At 40.0% G+C, this 22,785-nt stretch overlaps 1 protein-coding gene and 1 pseudogene across 1 annotated transcript in view; both read left to right on the forward strand.

Moving 5' to 3' along the window:
- Positions 1–1,127: 1,127 nt before the first annotated feature.
- The window catches only part of FMN1 (formin 1), a 286,938-nt gene continuing 265,280 nt past the window's right edge, over positions 1,128–22,785 (forward strand). Inside the window, 2 exon segments of the mRNA XM_077771645.1 lie at positions 1,128–2,489; positions 3,874–3,991. Coding sequence (XP_077627771.1) covers positions 1,128–2,489; positions 3,874–3,991 — 1,480 coding nt within the window.
- On the forward strand, positions 14,573–14,680 carry LOC144237964 (5S ribosomal RNA; annotated as a pseudogene).

Genomic DNA, 22,785 nt, shown 5'->3' on the forward strand with positions numbered 1-22,785 from the left:
TCAGCCATCAGGATTCCTAAGGAAACCAGGAAGTCAGGGCTGCTGAGCAGAAGCCTGGGGTTAGCGCACAGCGTGTGGAGGGTAATCATTCCTGCCGGGCTGGGGCTGTTTACTCTGCCCGCCTAAGGCTGGTGACCACTGGGTGTGGTGGGCGTGCTTGCCTAAGTACCTGTTTGTAGAACAGTGAGCCACCAGGGCAGAGCTAAAACAGCAGTAATCTGAAACCAGTCGTGTTGGTTTTTTTTTTTTCTATCCCCCCCCCCCCCCCGCCCCCAAAATCTGCATTCCAGATGAAACCTGCAGGGAAACGGAAGAAAGCATTAAAAAAGAAAAAAAAAGAAAGAAAGAAGAAAAGAAAAGACAGCTTCAAGAGCAGTAAATCAACTACTTTTGAGAGTCGTGGGCATTTTGAGATCATCTGTTTCCTTACTTTTATTTCTTTGCTCTGGGCTTTGTAAGTGGCTGTTGATCTGTGTGTGCTGCTGGGGTTTTTTGGCCTGGATGGTGCACAGGCTTCAGATCAAAATTTAGATGGTGAAAGGGAAACGTTTCATCATTTTTCTGCTGATTCACTTGTGAATTTCTTGGGCTACTCCGGGGTGGGGGTGGGGGCTGGTGGAGGATGAGGGCTGTCAGGATCTGCTCGCCAGCTCAGCACATTCGGGAGCCTCCCTTGCTCACCAATGAGGAAGTTGAAAGCTATCGGGAGAACTGCAGGCAGGCACTGGGGCGGAGCTCACACTGAAGTCCTGGGCCGGGATGACCGGGGGCCGACTGACTTTCCCTCCGACAAAACCCCTTTTGTCCTCGGGAATAAATACGGAAGTCCCAGCGGAGCAGCCTCCCCAGCCCGTGTAGAGTAAGGTGCGCAGCCTGGGCTGCGTCTGGCCATTAAGCTCTGCGGACTTCTCACTGCTGGCCCTGGGCGCACCATCCTCGCTCACACCGGAAGGAGGGCACAGCAAGTGACCTGAAAGAGACCAAGTGTGCTTGCTCTGGGGCGGAGCCAGGCTGCCGGGTCCTGTGGCTCCCGCTGTCCTGGAAGTTCAGAACCCATGGTGTGGATAAGCTGAGCGGGTAGGGCAAGTGACAAAAGTCAGAACTTGCACCGAGGACGTTGCCAAGGCATGGAGGACGTTGGAGACTCTCCGAATGGCAGTGATGATGTCTCAGAACCAGAAAAACCTGAAGCCAGACCTGAAGTGGCTCAGTCAATCCTGAGCAAGTTCTCCATGAAGACTCTGTTTGGGTTTACAAGTAAGTTCGAATCTGCGAAGCCTGAAGAGGAAGACGCGGTCCTGAAGGCGTTCCACAGTCTGGTCCTGGATCCAGTACCTCAGCTGGACGATGCCAGCAGTGGCTCCCGTCAGCAGGAGGCAGAGGCGCAGGCCCCACCTGACCTGGGAGATGATGGCAAGGCAGCAGACGTGGGGACGGAGTCCGAGGGAGATCAGAGCAGAGTAGACGCAGGGATTTCTCCCCCCGGTCAAGAGCTTCTTCCGCTCGCTCCTCAGAGTGTGAACAGAGACGATGTCATTTTGGTTCGTGGGACTCTTGTGAACACCACCAGCGATTCTGACTCTGATGATGGTGGCCAGCCGCCAGAAGAGGGAAGCAACACCAGTCGCCCACAGTCCCCCAGTGTTGTATCTGAGCCATCTCAGGAGCCCAAAGAGAAGCCACGTGATTGTGGGGAAAACCGTATCACTGGGGAAAAGGATGATGCAGAGCTCTGTGCAGAAGGTTCTCAAAGGACTCCGTCGGAGCTAAGTAGCAGTGGTGGCCTTCAGATAGAGCACAGCCCCGTGCAAGGGCAAGCTGGAGAAGAGAGTTCCCAAGCCCCACCCGCGGTAACAGACCAGAACTTGGTTGTTGGTGTTGCTGAGAATGTCGCGTCTAAAAAAGAAGTCCCTGGAGAGAAGTCATTCCAGCTGCCAGCCTTTTTTAGTGGGCTTCGCGTGTTGAAGAAAGGGGCTACGGGCGAGGGAGGGAAGACCATCACTGAAATTAAACCAAAGGATGGAGACCTGGCTTTGCTCAAATTGACGCAGCCTGTTCAGAAGTCCTTGGCGCACGCGGGGCCTCAGACGGGGAAGACTGGGGAGAAGACAGCTGACCCGAAGACCACTCCCACTCTTCTGGAGCAGCTTTCTCAGCTGTTCATCCTTGACATGCCCAAAGCAGAAGTGAGGACTGGAGACCCTGAGCAGCCCAGAAAGGAAGAGATGGGCTGCGGAGCTGCGCAGGAGAGCCAGAGTGGCCCTAGCGGAGCCCAAACCCAGGGTGGAGAGGTCAAGCCAAAGTCTCCAGAGACCGCCCTCGAGGCCTTTAAAGCCATATTTGTTCGTCCCCCCAAAAAGGGGACCACAGCTGACACCTCGGAGCTGGAAGCTCTCAAGCGCAAGATGAAGCATGAGAAGGAGTCCCTGAGAGCTGTGTTTGAACGATCCAGGTCAAGGCCAGGGGATGGCCCCTCTGAGTCCAAAAGCGTATGTAGAACTGGCTTTTGTGTTTTGTCCTAAGATGCAGTGCTGTGTTTTTCAGGTTTCCTGTCAAACTGAGTCCCAGTTACCTATTGTTACTGAGTCTCTTCTAGGTGAAAGAGCATTATGATCAAATCATCCTTGTAAGAGTGAAACTGGCATTTTCTGTCTTCCTTATATTTTTCTGGAGTGTCTCATAAAAGGGATATACATAAAGATGTGTGGGTAGGAAAGGGAAACTGTCACTCTGAGTTTAAATATTAACAGTAGATGTTCTTAGAAAAATTAGGCAGCATGAGGCAGCAATGCAGTAGGGAGTTATAGCTCAGATTTCCTCATCACCTAATTATACCTCCACAAAAACTATATTTTAACTTTGAAAGTCTGCCATTTGGCAAAAATAGGTGTTTGTGATAGGATTAAAATGTCCCCGTGTTGGTTAAAAGGCATCCTGATCTCTAGGGTTAGGTTGTGACCTGGTTTTAATTCTAACTCTGCCGTTTCCTGACTGACTGACCTGGGTTCCCTCTGAGCCTCCATCCTCTCATCTGCAGAATGAAGGGAATAACCTTCACCTTTCAGGGCAGTTGTGAAGATTAAATCAAGTTAGCACCCGGTAACCACCTAATTAGTGAAGGCTGCTACTATTAAAATTCAGGTAATTTATAAAGACTAACAAACACCTGTCTAGTCTATCTTAAAGGTTCACGAGAGCCATGAATAGACTTTTCATGTTAATTCAGCATACAATTATCATCCCGTCTTACATACTTGATTAGTTAAGAAGTTAAGAATTTAAAAATCTTTGGAAACATTCTTAGGATGTAGTTAAAAACTAAACACAATATAGCATTCTCCTAGTTGTAAAACTCAACCCCTATAAACATGGTTTGAATGTGAAGGCCATCTCATTTATTGAAAGGAAAGGAAAACAAATTGAAATCAGCAATGTGTGGTTTTTAGAGAGATGTGTCTTGACCTACAGCTAAGATGTTTGGGATTTATCTATAAACATTCCCATTAATGTACCTGATGATAGTACATTTGTATCTGTATCTTCAGCTCAAAGTTTGTGATTTCCTTTTAAATAGTGGTGGTATGATAAACATCATCTATTAATGGTTGTATCACACATGGCCTTGAGTGTGTGTGTGTGTGTGTGTGTGTGTTTGATTTTTCACCCCCTCTCCCTCACACTGATCACATTACTTTTCTGGAAAAGGGAAAAGGGTCATTCTGCAGTGAGAAGTTTCAATTACAGTGAATGAGTGCAATGTGCAATGGGCCATCACAATTAATTTTAGAGTTAGAGTTAGCATGTTTTCAGGGATTGATTGGCATTGGCCACATTTCATTTAACTTATTCTTTTCTTTCCCCACTTTTCGACAGCCTGACCACAGCCCCACTGAGCAGGACGATAGGACTCCGGGCAGACTCCAAGCTGTCTGGCCACCCCCAAAGACAAAAGACACAGAAGAAAAAGTGGGATTGAAGTACACCGAAGCAGGTAATGGGAAGAGAAGGCAGGTACCCAGGACTGAATGCTTTGCTACAGTGGCTTTTAGTGCTGCTTCAATCCTCCCAGAATTTGAGTTTTTGTTTCCCTGTAAAATGTAAGGTTGAAGTCTTTTCTTTTGGGTTGTGCTGTTAAAGGGAACCTTTGCACAGTTATCATTAATGAATCTCTCAGAGATGAAAGGTGAATGCAATGAATCAATGACAGTGGGCAGGTGTGTAAAAGTAGTAGCACCTTTGGGAAACTAACCGAGCAGGTAGATTACACATTCCTCGGAGAGCAGGTGGTATTCCTCATACTGCTGTGAGCTGGCGGGGTTGCTGGAAGAGGCAGAGTATGATTCTCCAAAGTTGCAAACTGATTTGTTGTTTGTCGTTAAGAATGCTTTTGGGCCACAGGGACCTTGTGTGGAGTGAATGTACAGAGACTGTATCAGTTACTCTTTCACTTTTGTTAAACAAAGCTTTATTTAAGGCATGGCCAATTTTAAAGCAATCTAACTCTCTGGAAACCTTCCCAGGAGCTTTGCTTGAATATGTTGAAATGAAGTGGGCATTTAGATATTTTTACTCTAACTGAAAGGTTCACGGCGTGGGGGTGGGGGGGGCCAAGAAGTAGAAGATGGCGTATCTTAACTGAATATATGTGTTTATGTATCTTGGATGAAAGCTCTTTGTTTTCTTTGTGATATTTGAGGATTATTCATGTAGGCTTATATTTTGCTGGTTGTCTTCAAGTATGTATGCATGTGAAGATTAGTCTGTTTATAGAAAAATGCTTCTCTTCCTATTCACTGATAAATATGAATGGATCAAATTTGGGGTGGTTTAGTAATATGTGGGCTTTCTGCAGAATCATAAATTACTTTAGTGACTGAGAATATAGTTGCATTTTGAGTTGGCAAATGAACCTTCACTTCTACAACCTGATGGCTTTTAGTCTCCATTTGCACAATTGCAAACTTGTGACTCTCGCAAGACCTCAACTACTCCCCTCGCATTTTTTTTTCCTGTAGTGCCTGACTTACAGAATGAAAATGTCATTGCCTAAGTGAAAAAAAAAAAATATATATATATACAGCTGTTCCAGTCTTCCTGCCTACAGTTGATTTTTTTTTTCCAGAGTTGGAGTGTTGGCGGTTGCAATAATTGAACCACCTACCAGGTTCTTTCTCATGATCTGGCACAGTTTGAACAATGAAAAGTGCTAATGTTTGCTTTCATGGGAAACCATAACACTGGGAATTCTGATTCCTAGTTCATATTGGTGATCTAAATATATTGTGGCAGTCTTCCTTGTAATGATGAGCACTTGCTGAATAGAGAAGTAACTAAATGTCATACATGGTTTTTTTAAACCCACTTCAAATCATATTTGGGGGCATTTTACCTCTACAGAGATTGCTTAGTCCATTTCCAGAAAGTCAGAGGAACACTCTAGTTGACCTCATCAGTGGCTTTCCCAGTCTTTGCTTGTCATGAAATATATTCTCAGAGCTTTCTAAGGTCTTGGATGAGGTGAGGGCGGGAAGGACCCATAATGGTAGTGCTGCTGGATGAGCTGAAACAGCGCAGTGACCGAGAGGGCTGGGTGTTGTCCAAAGAAGGTCTCCCAAGTCCCCAGCCACTTCCCACGCATGGCAGTGCTTACTCCCCATGCTCCCAGGTCTGGTGCTTTGCTTTCTGAGAGGCTTCTGGGTGCTCCTTATTCTGCTGATGTCCATTCAGTGTGTATTAAAGAAGATAAAATTTCTGCTGTTACCTATTATTTACTCCATTACTTGATGTAAGCATAGGGTTGCCTTATAATTTATTTCTAATTTTAAAGAAGTTAGCATTTTCCTTATGATTTTCTTAAATTGTTGTTCAACAGATAAAACTGGAGTCTTACAAGCATTTGGTGTATTGTTTAAAGCATTTTATGTTACTTCCATTGGTTTCCGTGCCTTAAGGGAAACAAAATTTGCCACTCCACAGAGACACAGAAACAGATTAGATTCTAGATGTGTCAAGGTGTTTGAAGTCTTAAGCTTTTACATCTTCCGTGCTCTTTATTTATCCTTGGATGTATAAAACTCTGGCATTCCTATTTCAAGTGTGTTGTTGAAGTTCTGTGAACATTTAGGCCTGGGCCTTGGCAGAGCTGGGAAAGAAACAGTTTTTCATCCTGAGTCCCACATTGTCCATGTGCTGCCCTCAGCCACTTCAGACTTGCTACTACTTGGATTTTCCTTTATACAGAGTTTATCATTCAGTGATTATTTTTCCCCCAAGGTCTTAAGAGGTCACCTAATTACTATAAACTTACCTTTTGTTCCAGTATAAAAAGAAAGCTAATATCAGAGAACCTGTCCCTTTATGGCTTCTGGAGTCCTCTTAGTCCTAGGGGGTTGGCTGGTGCCGACTGCTAAGAGGCTTTCTGCCACTTGCAAAGCCATCAGCGTCATTTATAGTTAATGATACTGTCACTACCTTCCTTGGCAGCTAAAGCCCACCAGAGCCTCCAGTACCATCCTGATAACACTGTGCCCACCATCAGGGCTCTTCCACTACCACTGTTTGAGCTCTTGGAACTTTGGTGATGTGCCAGCTAAGAGAATCACCAGCACCCATCAGAGCCATCGTGCCGGGGACTTGCTACAGGTGCTGGAGTTGATCTCTTTCGGTCAGCGAGAGGCCCCGGTGTTAACTCACTAGGCCTGAATTGCTCTGCTCAAATAAGAGCCCGTTGCTTTCTGCCATCTTGTGTGCTGTGCTCTCTTACGTCATTGTCTATGCAGTCCTGCTTTGTGTTTGGGATGCCGCACACCAGCTTGGAGTGGAAAGAGCATTTCCCTCCCTGTTCCTGGAAATTGAGATTAGGACAATCCCACCAACAGACCCCATGTTCTTCTCAAAATTGTCTTTCTTTTTTTGGGTATGGGAGAGTTTGCTGTTGAAACAAGCTTTGTGGGAAGATCTTGGTTTTGTGTTTTTGTTTTTTATTTTCATTTGTGTGTGTTTTGGGGTTTGTTTGTTTTTAGGGATCTCTTTCAGCAGGCTCCTCACATCCTTAAATGGTTAATCAACTCGTGTTGATTCTGTGCAACTTTACTGTGCTGCACTGCAAGACCAGAAACATCTGGATGCAGTAAACTTGATTAGCTTTTGAAGCTTGAGACAAAGTAAAGCTCAGTCACAGCAAAGTGAAAAGGTGTGTTGTGAAACCTATAAGAGGTGCCTAAGAAAAATGTCTNTTTATTTTCATTTGTGTGTGTTTTGGGGTTTGTTTTTAGGGATCTCTTTCAGCAGGCTCCTCACATCCTTAAATGGTTAATCAACTCGTGTTGATTCTGTGCAACTTTACTGTGCTGCACTGCAAGACCAGAAACATCTGGATGCAGTAAACTTGATTAGCTTTTGAANAGTTAATCAACTCGTGTTGATTCTGTGCCACTTTACTGTGCTGCAAGACCAGAAACATCTGGATGCAGTAAACTTGATTAGCTTTTGAAGCTTGAGACAAAGTAAAGCTCAGTCACAGCAAAGTGAAAAGGTGTGTTGTGAAACCTATAAGAGGTGCCTAAGAAAAATGTCTACCTTTATATTTAATGTGGCAAAAGCAATTTGTCTCATGAAAAATAGACAACCAATGTTCTCTGCTGTTTCCCTTCTAATATACTGTTTGGTACATGCTGAAGTTACATAAGGTTAGTAACTTGCCCAGTCTTTTTTTTTTTTTAATGTTTTTATGTTTATTTACTTATTTTGAGAGAGAGGGAGAGAGGGAGACAGACAGATGTGGGGACTGGTCAGAGAGAATGAGAGACAGAATCCCAAGCAGTCTCTGCACCATCAGCACAGAGCCTGATGCAGGGCTCGAACCCACAAACCGTGAGATCATGACCTGAGCTGAGATTGAGTCAGATGCTTAACCGACTGAGCCACCCAGGCGCTCCAGTAACTTGCCCAGGGACTTAAATAAAACCTGGAAAGCACAAGGATCTTGATATCATAGAATCATTGAATCATAGAATTAACATAGGGTTAAACATCTTTTTTCTCAAATATGAAGAAAAATTTTCTAAACCATGTTAGGTTAGTTTTCGCTTTGTGACATTTCTTATTTTTTGGCTTTTTTTTTTTTTTTCCTTTTGATAATTCCGTATATTACTATATCAACCAGGGTTCTGTCAAGAATCAGTTGACCAACTTAGGGCACCTGGATGGCTCAATTGGTTAAGCATCCCACTCTTGGTTTCAGCTTAGGTCATGATCTCCCAGCTTTGTGGGTTCAAGCCCTTCATCAGGCTCTGCACTGTCAGCACAGAGCCTGATGGATTCTCTCCCTCTCCTCTCCTTCTCTCTGCCCCTCCCCGGCTTGTGCTATCTCTATCTCTCTCAAAAATAATAAAAACTTAAAAAAAAAAAAAGAATCATGTGACTAACAAACTGAATGATTTGATTGAGAGTTTGTTAGAAAGTCTTTTTTATAAAGGCATGGGCAGAGTTTAGAAAAGTCACTAAGAGCTGGAGCAGCATTTGGCGCTCCCAATAGTGAGAAGTTTTTAAAGCCTTAGATTTGAAGGGGCAAGGGTAAGAGAAGCTACTGAGGAAACCCAGAGAACTTCAGAGGGAGGCTGAGGGCCGTGTAGTGAGGGCTACCCGACAGGAGCTGTGGCCCTCAGTAGAGGGATGCAGCCAGTCCATGGTGACTGGACAGGGAAGGATGTGGGGAAATAAATAGGCTTTGTTCTTTGCCTTGTCTCCCACTATCACTCCCAATGGCCAAATCCAAAGACAAGTCAGAGGACTGGGAGCCATTTTATGCCATTCCTTTAGGACAACAGGGCTCAGGGTAGGGCACCAGAGTGGGAAACGTGGACCTGGAGTGGCAAAGACAAGTTATCCTGTAAAGTTAAACTCTTGGCGGACTCCAGGTTAGAGAAGAATGTAAGTCTCCTCAGTCTGCGTGGAGAATTGACATGCATTTATCTCCATTATGGCTTGACCATACGGGGTTCTAATACAATGGCATGAAGAAAAAGTCCTGTGGGGCTTTTTTTTAGTTTTGGTTTTGGGTTTTTTATTGTTGTTGTTGGTTTTTTTTTTTTTTTGGTCCTGTGGGAGGATTCAGTCTTATTCTTTAATTAGTTCATAGAAAATGTAACTGCCATCATTCAGAGCCTTGTTCTCTGAATACCTTCTTTGCCTTTCTGTAGAGACTTTGTTTATTGATCTTAGAAAATCTCTAAGTGTTAAATGTTTCTCTATATTACAAAATAAAATCGTATATTTTGGAAATAACCAGAAATATCACAAAGCAAAATAAAAACCAAAACAAATCAAAAAAACAAAGCATCTCTAATTCTGTTTCACAGAGAAACCATTGCCAGTGTTTTGAATTCTGATGGGCCTATGTGAGTTGAATACTTAAAAACGTTTTGATCATCTTGTATAGGCTGCTTTCAGTCTTGAAAGTGTGCCTGTATTTTTTTTATTGACTACATCTTAACAATGCTTATAGAGATTGAGATTTCAAGGTATTATAAGTTACATTAAAAATAACAATTCTGTAAATATTGTTGTTTGTAAACATTTAATTGGGATAGATTCCTTGTGATAGAATTGTTAAATGTAAGAGTATATGCCTTAATGTTTCTGGTGTATATTAATTGCCATGCTAATTTCTTATATTTAGTATAAAAACAATACTTCTAAAACGCTGAAAACAAGTTTCTGTCTTTATCATACGCTTTTAATTTTACTTGTGTCTGGTGTGAAGACATTTTAAATATTTGTGTCTATTTTCATTATATAGCTTTTTTGGCTGAAGAAGACTTTTCTTTGGGGCACATGGGTGCCCCAATTGGTTGAGCATCTGACTCTTAATCTCAGCTGAGGTCTCCATCTCAGGGTCGTGAATTCAAGCCCTGTGCAGGGCTCCATGTTGGGCATGAAGCCTAGTTAAAACAAACCGGAAAACACCTCTCCTGGCTCAGATCTCTATTTTCAAATTTCTTAAGTCATATTTTTCTTGACTTTTCCTTTCTTCTTTTCATGTCTTTCCATCTCAAAAATTCTTTCTGGTGTATAGCTTGAGGTAGAGATCTAAGACCACTTTTGTCCCCCTAAGTTGCTAATTTTACAGTAGGCTCCTGTAGTGACTTTGNACTCAGATCATCTCTATTTTCAAATTTCTTAAGTGATATTTTTCTTGACTTTTCCTTTCTTCTTTTCATGTCTTTCCATCTCAAAAATTCTTTCTGGTGCATAGCTTGAGGTAGAGATCTAAGACCACTTTTGTCCCCCTAAGTTGCTAATTTTACAGTAGGCTCCTGTAGTGACTTTGTGAAGTTTGGGACTGTTTGGGGTTTTCTGTTGTCCTTGTGTTTGTATTTTGTATTGGTATCTTAGTGATTTCAGCATTAAACTACATCTTAGGCTCTGTGCAAGTTCTTATGAATTTTTTTTCAGTATTTAAGATCATGTTTTGGCTTGCTTTCTTCCAGAAAACTGCATTTTACCTTTGTTTTAAAAGGATCAATTTGGGATTTTTGCTGGGAGTTGCATTAATGTATGATTAATATGAAGGTATAAATGAGAATTGAGGTCTTGGGGTGCCAGGGTGGCTCAGTTGGTTAAGCGTCCAACTTCGGCTCAGGTCATGATCTCACGGTTTGTGGGTTCGAGCCCCGCATCGGGCTGTGTACTGACTGCCAGCTCAGAGCCTGGAGCCTGTTTCGGATTCTGTATCTCCCTCTCTTTCTGACCCTCCCCTGCTCACGCTGTCTCTCCCTCTCCCTCTCCCTCTCCCAGAAATAAATAAAACATTAAAAAAAAAGAGAACTGAGATCTTGAAAATGCTTAATGTTTCTATTTAGGAACATATAAAACGATTCAAATTTTCTTTTTTGACTCCGTTTAAAAAAAAAACAAAACAATGCCTGAATGTTTTCTAAATATATTCCAAGGCATATATTTTTTAAAAAATGACATTAATTTATATCTTGTGATTCATATTTTCTAAGTCAAACGCATTCCTAAGAATCTAGTGGCTTAAGTCACCCCAGCTCTGAAGGCAAGGTTAGACTGAATCAAAGCCACAATTTGGACTGACTAATGACTGATACCAGGGGAAACTTCCCTCTGTTTTACTCTGGTTAATGATTCTAAATATTCTGAGCCTCTTTGAAAAATCTAACGAAGGTTGAAAGCTATGGAAGAAGACACTGCAGTGAATTTTGCATAACATTTCAGCCTCTCCTGCCCCTCCCCCACAACCATCCCTGGACTTGCCCCCTCCTCCCTCTCCCCTTCCATACAGCCAGAGCTGGGCTTCCTTTCCTGCTTCTCTGCTGTTTTAGGTTATGAAGGATGGCCTGAAATATCTAATTACTTATCAAGAAATTAAAAAAAACTATTATCATAGTGTGTGCCTCAGCATCCTGAAAAGAAATGAAGTTAATGTTTGTGGGTTTTACATCAAAAGCGCATTGTACATTAAAATGGTGCTATTTGGGAAACTGGCAGTGACTTGATTACCCACGGAAGGAGAAAATACAAAGAAAAGCATTTGTGTTTTGTGAAACAAAATGACCTGTGCTTTCTTGGTTTCTCTTCCAATATGCATCTGGAAGAGGGCTTTTCTCTGGCTGCATCTCAGACCCAGCCTGAGGGTGGGGGATGGCATATGGATGGCCCTGTGGAGAGTGAGCACCATGACTTTTGAAGAAATGAGGACCTAGCACAGTGTTGTGGTTGTTGTGAGCGAGCAAGCTGTCAGTGCATGTGGCATTTCTGGGGGCTTACTCAAACCACTCAGAACCTCAGAGTAGCTCAGGAGCGTCCCTCTATAGAGTATGTTGGTGCAGATAGGGAAATAACCCATTCCTCAACAATGCTCCGCCTACCTTCTGGTTTGTTTCTAACGTGGGTTCCCTTGGTTATAAAGGATAGAGCTGTTGGCTACCCTTCCTGGTGAGTCAGACATCCGTGCCTCACCAGCAAGGAAGAGCTATAAATATCTTTGAATATTTTATTGGCCTACTGTACTTTAAACTTCTCCATTCATAGCTAACAGGCTGCATTAGGTATGAGTAGATTTTCCTTTAGTGCCCTGTATCTAGATAAATCATCCCAAGTATCTTCTTTCACAATCTAGGCAATAGGTTTGTTCATTGTGTATTTTGTAGGCCTTTGTCACGTGTCATCATCACATGCATGGAGTTGTGATAGCGCAGAAATTGGAAGCTGTACAGACTAAAAAGCAGGAAAGTCTTGCATTTTGTGACTGTAGAAATAGGGTGTACTGGGAAATGAGAGGTGATCTGAATGTGTGTTAGGTTTCCACTTGCTTCATAGATGGGTGCTGTAGAGAGGGAGATGGACTTTTCCAATACAAGTGAGAGCTAAAGCTTGACGTGTAGCAGAGGAAATCCCAAAATGCAGACCAATGACTTGGGAATCTCCTGTTGTGTTCCAAGAAATATCAGTACAGGTCTGGCTCAGGGAAGTAGAGGCAAGAGATTAAAATATAGGACCTGAAATTTGAGGCTGTTAAAAACTTAGAGCTGCAAACATTTTAGAAATCATTTAGTTCATCATATTCATTTTACATATGGGAGCCAAAGAAGTTATGACTTCCTGAAAGATACACATAATTAACAAAATCTGGAATTACAATGGGAAGAGAATGGCTGCTTCGAGTCAGGGAGGGTATGGAGAGTGATAGATATTTTTTTTTTCCTGCCGATATACTGACATGTAAAGATACAGCAAGGAAAACACATGGGGACAAGGAACATTTAAGAATTACTCTGATTACAAAAAAAAAATGGGACCTTTAGTGAGTCAGTCAGAATAATAAAGGAGATCATAGGAATGCCATATCCGCTCATAGCTGCAAAAATTAACTAGATCATTTGATGTTGCCTTTTTGATTTCCCAAATGTTTAAAATGGGAAGTTTTAATGGTATTTTTAATGCTATCAAAGGTTCACTGAAGCATTTAAAGCAAAAACTGCTTCTCAAAAAAAAAAAAGGCTCTGGTTTGCAGATTCTTGTAAAGTTCAGGTAGAGCTCATTTTTGGACCGCTATTTGTGTATGCCTGTATTTGATTGTAAGAGATATTTGAACATTTTTATTTTAATGGTTGTATATTTCAGTAGTTTTTTTGTATCCTAGAGAAATAAACTGAGCTCTCAAATCTACTTTGAAGCTTCTTTTAGGAAGATGAGAATAAAATCTGTACCATATCCTATACCACATCTTTACAAATCCCTCCTGCCAATTATTTTCCTTCTTCCTTAAAAACCTATCCAGGAGCGCCCAGGTGACTCAGTCAGTTAAGTGTCTGACTCTTGATTTCGGCTCAGGTCATGATCTCACAGTTCATGAGATCCTGACCATAATTGGATCTCTGCTGGGTGTAAAGCTTAAGATTCTCTCTCCCTCTCCCTCTGCCCCTCCCCTGCTTTTGTGCAAGTGTGTGCACACACGCTAAATAATAAATAAATGTTAAGAAACAAAACAAAAACCACCTGTCTTGGTGGCCCCATTTTTCTTCTCTTTCTCAAATCTCCATCTGTTTGCAGCTTGCTGAGGGTTCTTTCTCTGGCTCCTCCACCAAGTAGCCACTCTACATCCTCCCTCAGCATCCTCCCCTGCATCTGCCACCACACCTTGTCGTCTGCAGCCCCTCTTGTTTCCTTCCTCTTGTCCCCATTTAGTGGGTTTATAGCCATCAACTAGCTCAGCAAAGACAGAGCTCTCACTTCTTCCTAGAATGCAGCTATGAAACTGGAAAAATTTTCCTCCTCTGCAGAACAAATTATTGTTGAGAAATAACTAAACACAAGGTTTCCATGTCTAAACTCTAGAGCATCTCCCTCCAGATAAAGGGAGACTGTGGAAAGGAGAGTGAGAATGTACAATGAGGAAAGAAAAAGGTCTCAAGACAGAAACTAAGGAGGAAAATCTTGAGGACATTTCTACGTTTGGAATCAACCTTTGCTGGTTTCATGAGGTTCCACATCATGTGAACTTGAGCATGAAGCTTGGCTCTGTTCTGTAGTAGCTATCACCAGAGTTCATACCCTCATGAATAAAAGTGAGGACGATGATAATTGTAAATAACTATTGTAAAGATAAATTAAGATTATTATCATGCCACTGAATTGACTTTTTTAAAGCCAATTTTTATTATAGTATAACATATATATGGAAAAGTCAAATTTTAAGTGTATAGCTCTGAGTTGTAACGAAGAGAACATGCAAATCAGAAGCCTCCAACTTGTCCCCCTTCTGGTAACCACAATTCACTCTTCTTCAAAAGAAATCTTGATCCTGACTTCTAACACTATTGATGCATTTCACCTGCTTTTGACCTTTATATAAACAGACTGATTTGTGTCTGGCTTCTTTCCTTCCATATTGCCCTTTGGAGAACCAAACATGTTGTGTGTACCTGTAATTGAGTTATTTTCATTGCCTTATAGTACTTCATTGTATGAATATATCACAATTTATTCTAATGATGATGGACGACTTGTGGTGTCCCCAGGTTTGGGCTGTTAGGAATATGTTGCTGGAGTCTACGGCCATACCACCCTGAACGCGCCCGATCTCGTCTGATCTCGGAAGCTAAGCAGGGTCGGGCCTGGTTAGTACTTGGATGGGAGGAATATGTTGCTGGAAACTTTGATGTATATGTCCTTTGGTGCACATAGTAACAATTTCTCTTGAGCATATATTCAGGAGTGGACCTGTTGGTCATAGGGTATGTCTGTATTTCATGTTGGTAGATGATACCAACAGTTTTCCAAAGTGATGGTAACACTTTTTTCCTTGTACAAATGCAGCCATGGAACAAACCCAAATGTCAATCATCAGGTGAAAGAGTAAACAAATTGTAGTATGTAATATGTAGTAAATAATATGTAGTGTGTAGTAATAAGTAACAGGATACTTCTTGGCGATAACCACTGATACACTCAATAGCATGGATTAATCTTCTAAGCTGAGCAAAAGTAGCCTGATAGGACATCATAACATATGTTTCTATTTGTCAGGTTTTCTAGAGTAAGCACAACTAACCACTAGTCATAAAAACCGTATCAGTGGTTGTGTATGGCTAGAGTGGAGTTGACTGCACAGGAGTGTGCGGGAACATTTTGAGGGCACAGATCTTATTGTGAGGTTGAACCTTGGGGTTCACTTGTCAAAACTAATCAAACTGTACACTTAAAGTTGAGCATTATCTTTTGCCTCAAAATTAATTCACAAAACATTCTTTAACCCTATACTCAATCATTTCCATATAACCTTACTTATTGACTAACAATAGGTCCTGTTCTACATTTATATTACTTTATTCTCCGCAATTTTCCTTTTTGATTGGATTTTTCATTTTTAAAGCTTTCCAATATTATGTTCAGAATTCTGTTCGTTTTCATGATGGTAACCATTTACACTCTAACACCAGTACGTTACAGTTCTGGTTACTTCATAACTTTGCCAGCATTTAGTGGTGTTGGTCTTTCTAATTTAAGCCATTCTGGTTTTAATTTGTGTTTCCTGAGCAAGCATTCTTTGATATGCCTATTGGCCATTGGATGGATATTTAAGTTTACTGTTCAAGTCCCATGTCCAACTTTAATAAGTTGTCTTATGTTGTAAAGAAGTTCGGTGTGCTGCACGTGAGCCCTTTGGTTAACTGTGTTGGAAGTGTTTTCTTTCACTTTTTGGGTTATCTTTCCTTTCTCTTTTTGGTAAAGCTTATTTATTTATTATGAGAGGGAGAGAGCCAGAATCCCAGGCAGGCTTTGTGCTGTCAGATGCGGGGCTCGAACTCATGCTCATGACTTGAGCTGAAACCAGGAGTCTGACCCTTAACTGACTGAGCCACCCAGGCACCCCTATATTTCCTCTCTCTTAGTGCAGACTTTTGATGAACAGAAATTCTCAGTTATAGTACAATCTTTTCCTTATGGTTAGAGCATTTTGAGCTTTTTAATCTTTTTTTTTTTAAAACATTTATTCATTTTTGACAGAGTGTGAGCATGGGAGGGGCAGAGAGAGAAGGAGAACACAAATCTGAAGCAGGCTTCAGGCTCTGAGCTGTCAGCACAGAGCCTACTGCGGGGCTCGAACTTGCGAGCCGTGAGATCATGGCCTGAGCTGAAGTTGGACGCTCAGCTGAGTGAGCCACCCAGGTGCCCCTTGAACCTTCTTAAAGTAACCTTTCCCTGACCCCATCATGAAAATACTCTCTTAAGTTATCTTAAAAAGACATTAGTGTCTTCAGTTGTCATTTAGACCTACAATATTCTGGGAATTGATTTTTGTTTTATGAGTTGAAGGGGGGTCAAGTTCGTTTTTCCCCTACTCAAATTATCCTGAATGTTTTCCTCAAAAACCCACCTTCCCCTGACTGTACCAACTTTCTATTCTGCTCCACTATTCTCTAAGCTTATCTAACCTGTAACAGTTTAACACTGTGTTATTAATGAGTATAAATTTGTAATAACTCATGAACTGCTAATGTGTACTCTGACCTTGGTTATTCTCAGCTCTTTGTATTTCCGTATGCTTTAATAATTTTTATCAAGCTTGATATGATTTTAATTACACTGACATCTTGACAATACTAAGTTTTTAATTCCATAAACCTATCTTTCCATACTAAAATACTAACTTGAATACTGTCTTCTCTAATTTCTCTGTGTTATAGTTTTATTTGTAGAGGTTTTTATACCATTTCCTTTAAACTCAAATTATTCCTTATGTATTCTAAAATTTTTGATGCAGTTGAGCATGTTTTTTAAAAATCTATTTTCTGACTTTTTGTTAGAATCTTTTTCTCTCTCTCTCTCCTCTGCCTTTGACCTTGTATTCAACTTTGTATCTTGCAAACTTGCTATCACATGGTTGTTTTTATTAAAGAAAAGTAAGATCTTTCCATGACAGTACATAAAGAACATTTTTATTCTACCTCATTTTTTTTAATGGCTGCAGAGTAGTCAATAAAATAGTAACTGTAACTTATTGAACTATTCCCTTATTGATCCTTTTATTACTTAGAATCTTTCACTGTTGTACAACAATCATGAACGCATTGTCTGCATCTCTGTTGTGCATCCCTATAAGTACTCAGATCGGAGAGAGGCAGAATTGCTGTTACAGTCCTGGCCCCTTTTAACCACTGGTAGATATGGCAGAATTGCCCTCTTAAAATATTGAATCAATTAATATTAAACTAAAACAAGAATGTCTATTATTCACATTTCCCCAATATTTGTTTAATTTATGCTAACCTGATGTTAAAAATGCCTAGTATGGTTTTTAATTTGTATTTCTCTGATACTAACATGGCTGGACATCTTTTCATTTTACCTTTTGTGACTCCCTTTCTGTTTTTCTTTTCCCTTTTGTAAATTGGGTCTTAGTCTTTATTCTTACTCATTTGAAGGAGCTTTTCATATAGTAAGGGAATTAGTCTTTTGACTCGTGTATGTACTGCAGGCTTAGTCTCCAGTTTGCCACGTTATTTCCCTTCTGTCATTCTTCATTATGGGAAATTTTATGTTTTACATAGTCATAGTCCTGTCTTTTCTGGATTTGTTGTTGGTGATGGTTTTAAAGATTTCCCTAACCTAAACTTTAACAATATCTATGCTTTAGCAAATACACACCTACATATATTTAGACTTTTTTTTCAATCCAGGATTTTTGTGTATGGTTGGTATAGATAAAGGTGTGTCCAGCATGGCTCTGTGCTGTAATGATTAGGGAGCTTGGGCTGTGGAATCTAATGTCATGGGGTTGAATTTTAGGCCTCAGCAATTATTGAAGCAAGTTAATTACCTTTACTGGACAAATTACTGGGCAAGCTAATTATGCTTCAGTTTCCGTGTGTGTGCGCGCGCACGTGTGTGTGTGTTGTGTGAAAGTTATTTTAGTAGTGAATGAACTAATGCATTTAAAGACCTTAGCACAGTGCCTGGCACATTGTGAAACCAAAATAACGTAAGCTGCTCTAGTTTTGTTTTGGTTTTTGTTCCAGATTGATAACTACGTGTTCCAGTACGATTTCATAAATAATTATTGCTCTGCAGATATGGAGTGCCAACTGTCATATACATAAATTCCATCTACATGCTGACCTATTTCTAGATCATTTAATATTTTTTGTTATTAGGTTTATCTAGGCCTTGTGCCAAGTTTTATGTCTTGCAGTTGGAGTAGTTTTAAAGTTATTTAATTGTCTGGCAATTCAAATCACCTTAGTTCTTTTTTTCCCCATCTAAATTTTGTTTGGGTAGTTGTATACATACAATCTTGTATATGAACTTGAAAGTCAGTTTCTCGAGATCTATGAAATGATCCCACTGGAATTTTATATTATTACATTTAATTATATTAAATTATAGATCAATATAAGGGGCACTGATAATACTGAGTCTTCCCAGGACACCTGGGTGGCTCAGTCGGTTACATGTCTGACTCTTCATTTCGGCTCAGGTCACAATCTCATGGTTCATGAGACTGAGCCCCGTGTCAGGCTCTGCACCAAAAGTGGGAAGCCTACTTGGGATTCTATCTTCCTCTCTCTCTGCCCCTCTCTTCCCTTCCCTGGCCCTTCGCCTGCTTTCATGTGCTCTCTCTCAAAATAAATAAACATTAAAAAAAATAGTGTGTCTTCTCCAGGAAGATAATTTATCCTATTCAGGGTTTTTATGTTCTTCAGTAAACTTGTACAGTTTTCTTATAGTTTGTGCACATTTAAATTTCTGCATTTAATGAGATCTCATTATAAATGAGATCCATTTCTCATTACGTTTTAAAACTGTTTTGTTGGTGTAACAAAGTGGTTTCCATATTTCTAGTTCTAACTATACTCATATTGGTTCTACTAGTTTTTCAGTTGAGAGACTTGGATTTTTTTTTTTGTAGACAAATCATGACCGTTTGTGTTTTTTAATTGTAAAATATGCGTAATGTAAAATTTACCATCTTAACCATTAAAATTTTTATTATTTTATTCATTCCAAAGCATTTATTCACACTTTGTATATGTAGCCTGTAATGGTTTTTGTAATAGATTAATAGGTGATAATTAAGTAGAGTTCAGGATGTTAACTATGTTCATGTTGTACAGTGGATCGCAGAACTTTTCAATCTTGCTGGATTGAAACTATACCCAGCACACAACTCCCCATTTCTCTTCTGCCCTTAGACTTGGGCAACTGCCATTCTACTTTCCATTTCTATAGATTTGACTCCTCCAGGTACTCCATATTAGTGCAAGCATACAGCATTTGTCTTTTTGTGACTAGCTTATTTTACTTAGCACGATGTCCTCAAGATTCTCCTATGTTGTAATGTATAGCAGAGTCTCCTTTATAAGAGTGAGTAATACTCCATTGTATATATACCACATTTTGTTTATCATTCACCTATTGATGGGCACTTGGGTTGTTCCTACTTTTTGGCTATTGTGAGTAATGCTACTATGAACACGGGTGTACAAATCTCTCCTTGATCCTGTTTTCACTTCTTGTGGATGTATACACAGAAGTGGGATTGCTGGATCATACAGCAGTTCTATTATTTTTTGAGGAACCACTGTACTATTTTCCACAGCTGCTGCATTCGTTGCTCTACATTCCTCCCAACAGCGCACAAAGGTTCTGGTTTGTCCACATTATTGCCAACACTTTCTATTTTCTGTTTTGTTTTGTTTTGTTTTAGAGTAGCCACTCTGATTGGTGTGCAGCAGTATCTCATTGTGATTTTGATTTGCATTTCTCTAACAATGGGCATCTTCATGTGCTTTCTAGTCACTTGATTATCTTCTTTGGGGACATGTCCATCCATATTCTCTGCCTATTTCAATCAAGTTTTTAACAGTAGAAAATAAAACATAGGTTGTTACCTATATTCTAGTCCTTTGCTACTGCCTGGGATGTCCAAAACAAAGCTGGAAAAGTAGTGAATAGTACACATTGTTGTGTTATTCCTGATTTTATAGGCTACCTTCTAATGTTTACACTTAAGCCTTGTGATGGTTGCAGATTTGTGGTCCATAACCTTTATGAAGTTAAGGAACATTCTTTATAGACTGGGCTTTCTATATATTAATATCACAAAAAGTAATTTGAGTTTACCATATTAAATTCAAAGGGTTTATTTATTGAAATGACCATTTGATTCATCTGATTTTCTTTATTCTGATTACCTAGTGATTACATTTTAGATTTGTTAGTGTGGAACTATCTCAGTATTCTTAGGATAGTCTTATTTCATCATGATGAAATACTAAATTTGATTTGCTGATTTTCTGCTTATTTTAAATAAGCAAAAGTCTTAGCTAAAAATAATGAATTTTGTGAATTTACAACAAGGGAAACTAAAAAAAGCTATGGAGACATTTCTTATATTTTAAGTAGCAAAGTATATGGGAACTTTGCAGCAAAGCCCTAGATTTGTTAGCATAGAAATGACAACCAAGTGGTTTTCAGATGATCTGCTCTTTGTTTTATTCTGATGTTCTCTTTTCCTAAACATTAAGATTTCTTCTTCAGTGTACCAGCAATCAAGATAAGTAGAAGAGAGCTTTGAAAAAAGCTGCTATTGTGTGTTGAGCTACATGCCATAGCTAGGATGACTCCTAGGGGATTTCTTTGAACTTCATTAGAACACATATTCTATCTTGTGCTGTAATCTTAGAAGGTGCAGGTAAGTGGCTGTGACATCAGAGTTATTGATGCTCCTAGACTATATCTAACTCTTATTTAGCAACATCTAGCACATTACTAGTGTTGAATTCATTAATGTTATTAATTGCACAATTACAAATAATAACGTATTCATTTATTCATTTAGCAAATGTTTACTGAGCATCTGTTATGTACTGGTAAAAGTGTGATAGGTGCTTGGAATACAAAGATGAGTAAGATAAGATCCTTATATTCAGTCAATTCTCCTTCCCTCCTTTTTTTTGTGGAGGGGCAATAGGCAGGTAACAGAGTAAGGTGGGAGAGAGGTGAAAAGTACACAAATAATTACAATAAAACATTCTATGTTCTTAATGAGGAATATATATAAACATATATGTACCATATATATGCTATGTATTTAGAATGCATATAGAAGACCACATAGGAAAGCATGATCAATCCTCTCTAGAGTAATTAGGATGGGCCTTCTGAGCAAATTTGGAAAACAGGATAAGTTAGGTGGAAACAAGGTAGACCAAACAGGCAGAGAGAAGACAGAGCAGGTTCGTTTGAAGAAATACTAGTAGTTTATTACAACTGATAGATAAAGGAAAGGAACTGATATGCAAGGGTGGTAAGCCTGTAGACTTGGAGGAGGCCAAGTCTTTGAGGGAGAGTAATTATATAGGACCATGGTCTATGGATAATGGGGGGAGCCACTGAAAGGTTTTAGGTAGGGGAATAGTGGGACCAAATAGGGGTTTTGTAAGATTGCTCTGGAGGTATTGGGGATAATTATGGAACAGGGATGGAAGTGAGTGGTTACTCTGGGGAAGTAGGAAGACCAGTTTGGAGTTCATTCTAGTGGTCCAGAGGCTGGATGATAAAGGCAGTGATAGATTGCTATCTTCTTGTGAATGGATACATTAAAAAATCTTTATTTGTGACACTGAATGATTATGGTGTTAGAGTTAAAAATCAGTAGATACTTGTGGTTTCATTTTAGGTGATGACTTAAATACCTCTCGCTGAATCTATTGCCAGGGCTGTTAAGAAAATAAAATGAGGTAATTTCAATTGAAATCTTCTTTTCCCAGCGTTAAAAGCAATATATATAATCTTTATTATGTTCATAGATTACCCGATTTGTAGATAAAAGATTTTCAGCTCTAGGTCAATTTGCCTGAAACTAACTCACATAAAATCAGTTGCCTAAAACCAATTTAACTAGATTAATATTCTCAGCATTCTGTTTCTATTTTAAAGAGTAAGTAATTGTCATGATTGCGACACTCCACTCACTGCCAGACCACCAGGGCCTCTATAATAAGCCATTTGCTTTCTGAGGACATCAACTGCTCCTTCCTTGCCAACAAAATCAGTATCCAGCTTTCGAACTTGGTGCATTGTTTACTTCTGCCTTTTTATCTTTCAAATTCTATCCACCCACCCCCCACCCCAACTTCCAGCATTGCTTCATTTAGAAAGCCTTGGACTCCCACTCTTTCTGGGAAAGCTTCTGAGTTCCTTGGCTCANTGTGTGTAGGTGTGCAATCTGGGAGCCTGCTAATTCAGATATGTAGAGTAGGTTCCATGAATTTGCTTTTTTCGCAAGGTACCCAGGCATCTCAGAGCAGCAGTCTTGGAACTGGGGGACACAGAAGTATCTTCTAAGGTTTATAGTGGGGGGGGAGGTTTGAGCAAATTTCCAAATTCTTAGCTTTCATTAGTATTCTTAATTTAAATGAGTCTTTCATCCAATGTATAAGGAAAAGCTGAAGCCTCACCTATACTAAATCTTGCTATACCTTTCTCAAGTGTAAAAACCTCCGTAGCAGCAAAGAATAAATCCAAATAATGGTGTCTGGGAAGCCTTTTTTAGTAGAGCACCAAAGCAAATCTCTTCTGTCCATTCCAGTAAGAGATCCATTTCCAGTTAAATTTTAATGTTTAATAATCACATTAATGTGTTTTCATGTACTAGGTATTAATAAAAGTGTGTGATAACTCAGTCCAGAAGTAAACCTAGAACTAAAATTCTTGTGATCCCAAGAAACTTCTATTTTTTTATTTTTTTAAATATTT

Source organism: Crocuta crocuta, unplaced genomic scaffold (assembly GCF_008692635.1).
Source record: "Crocuta crocuta isolate KB4526 unplaced genomic scaffold, BGI_CrCroc_1.0 scaffold156, whole genome shotgun sequence".
NCBI lineage: Eukaryota > Metazoa > Chordata > Mammalia > Carnivora > Hyaenidae > Crocuta > Crocuta crocuta.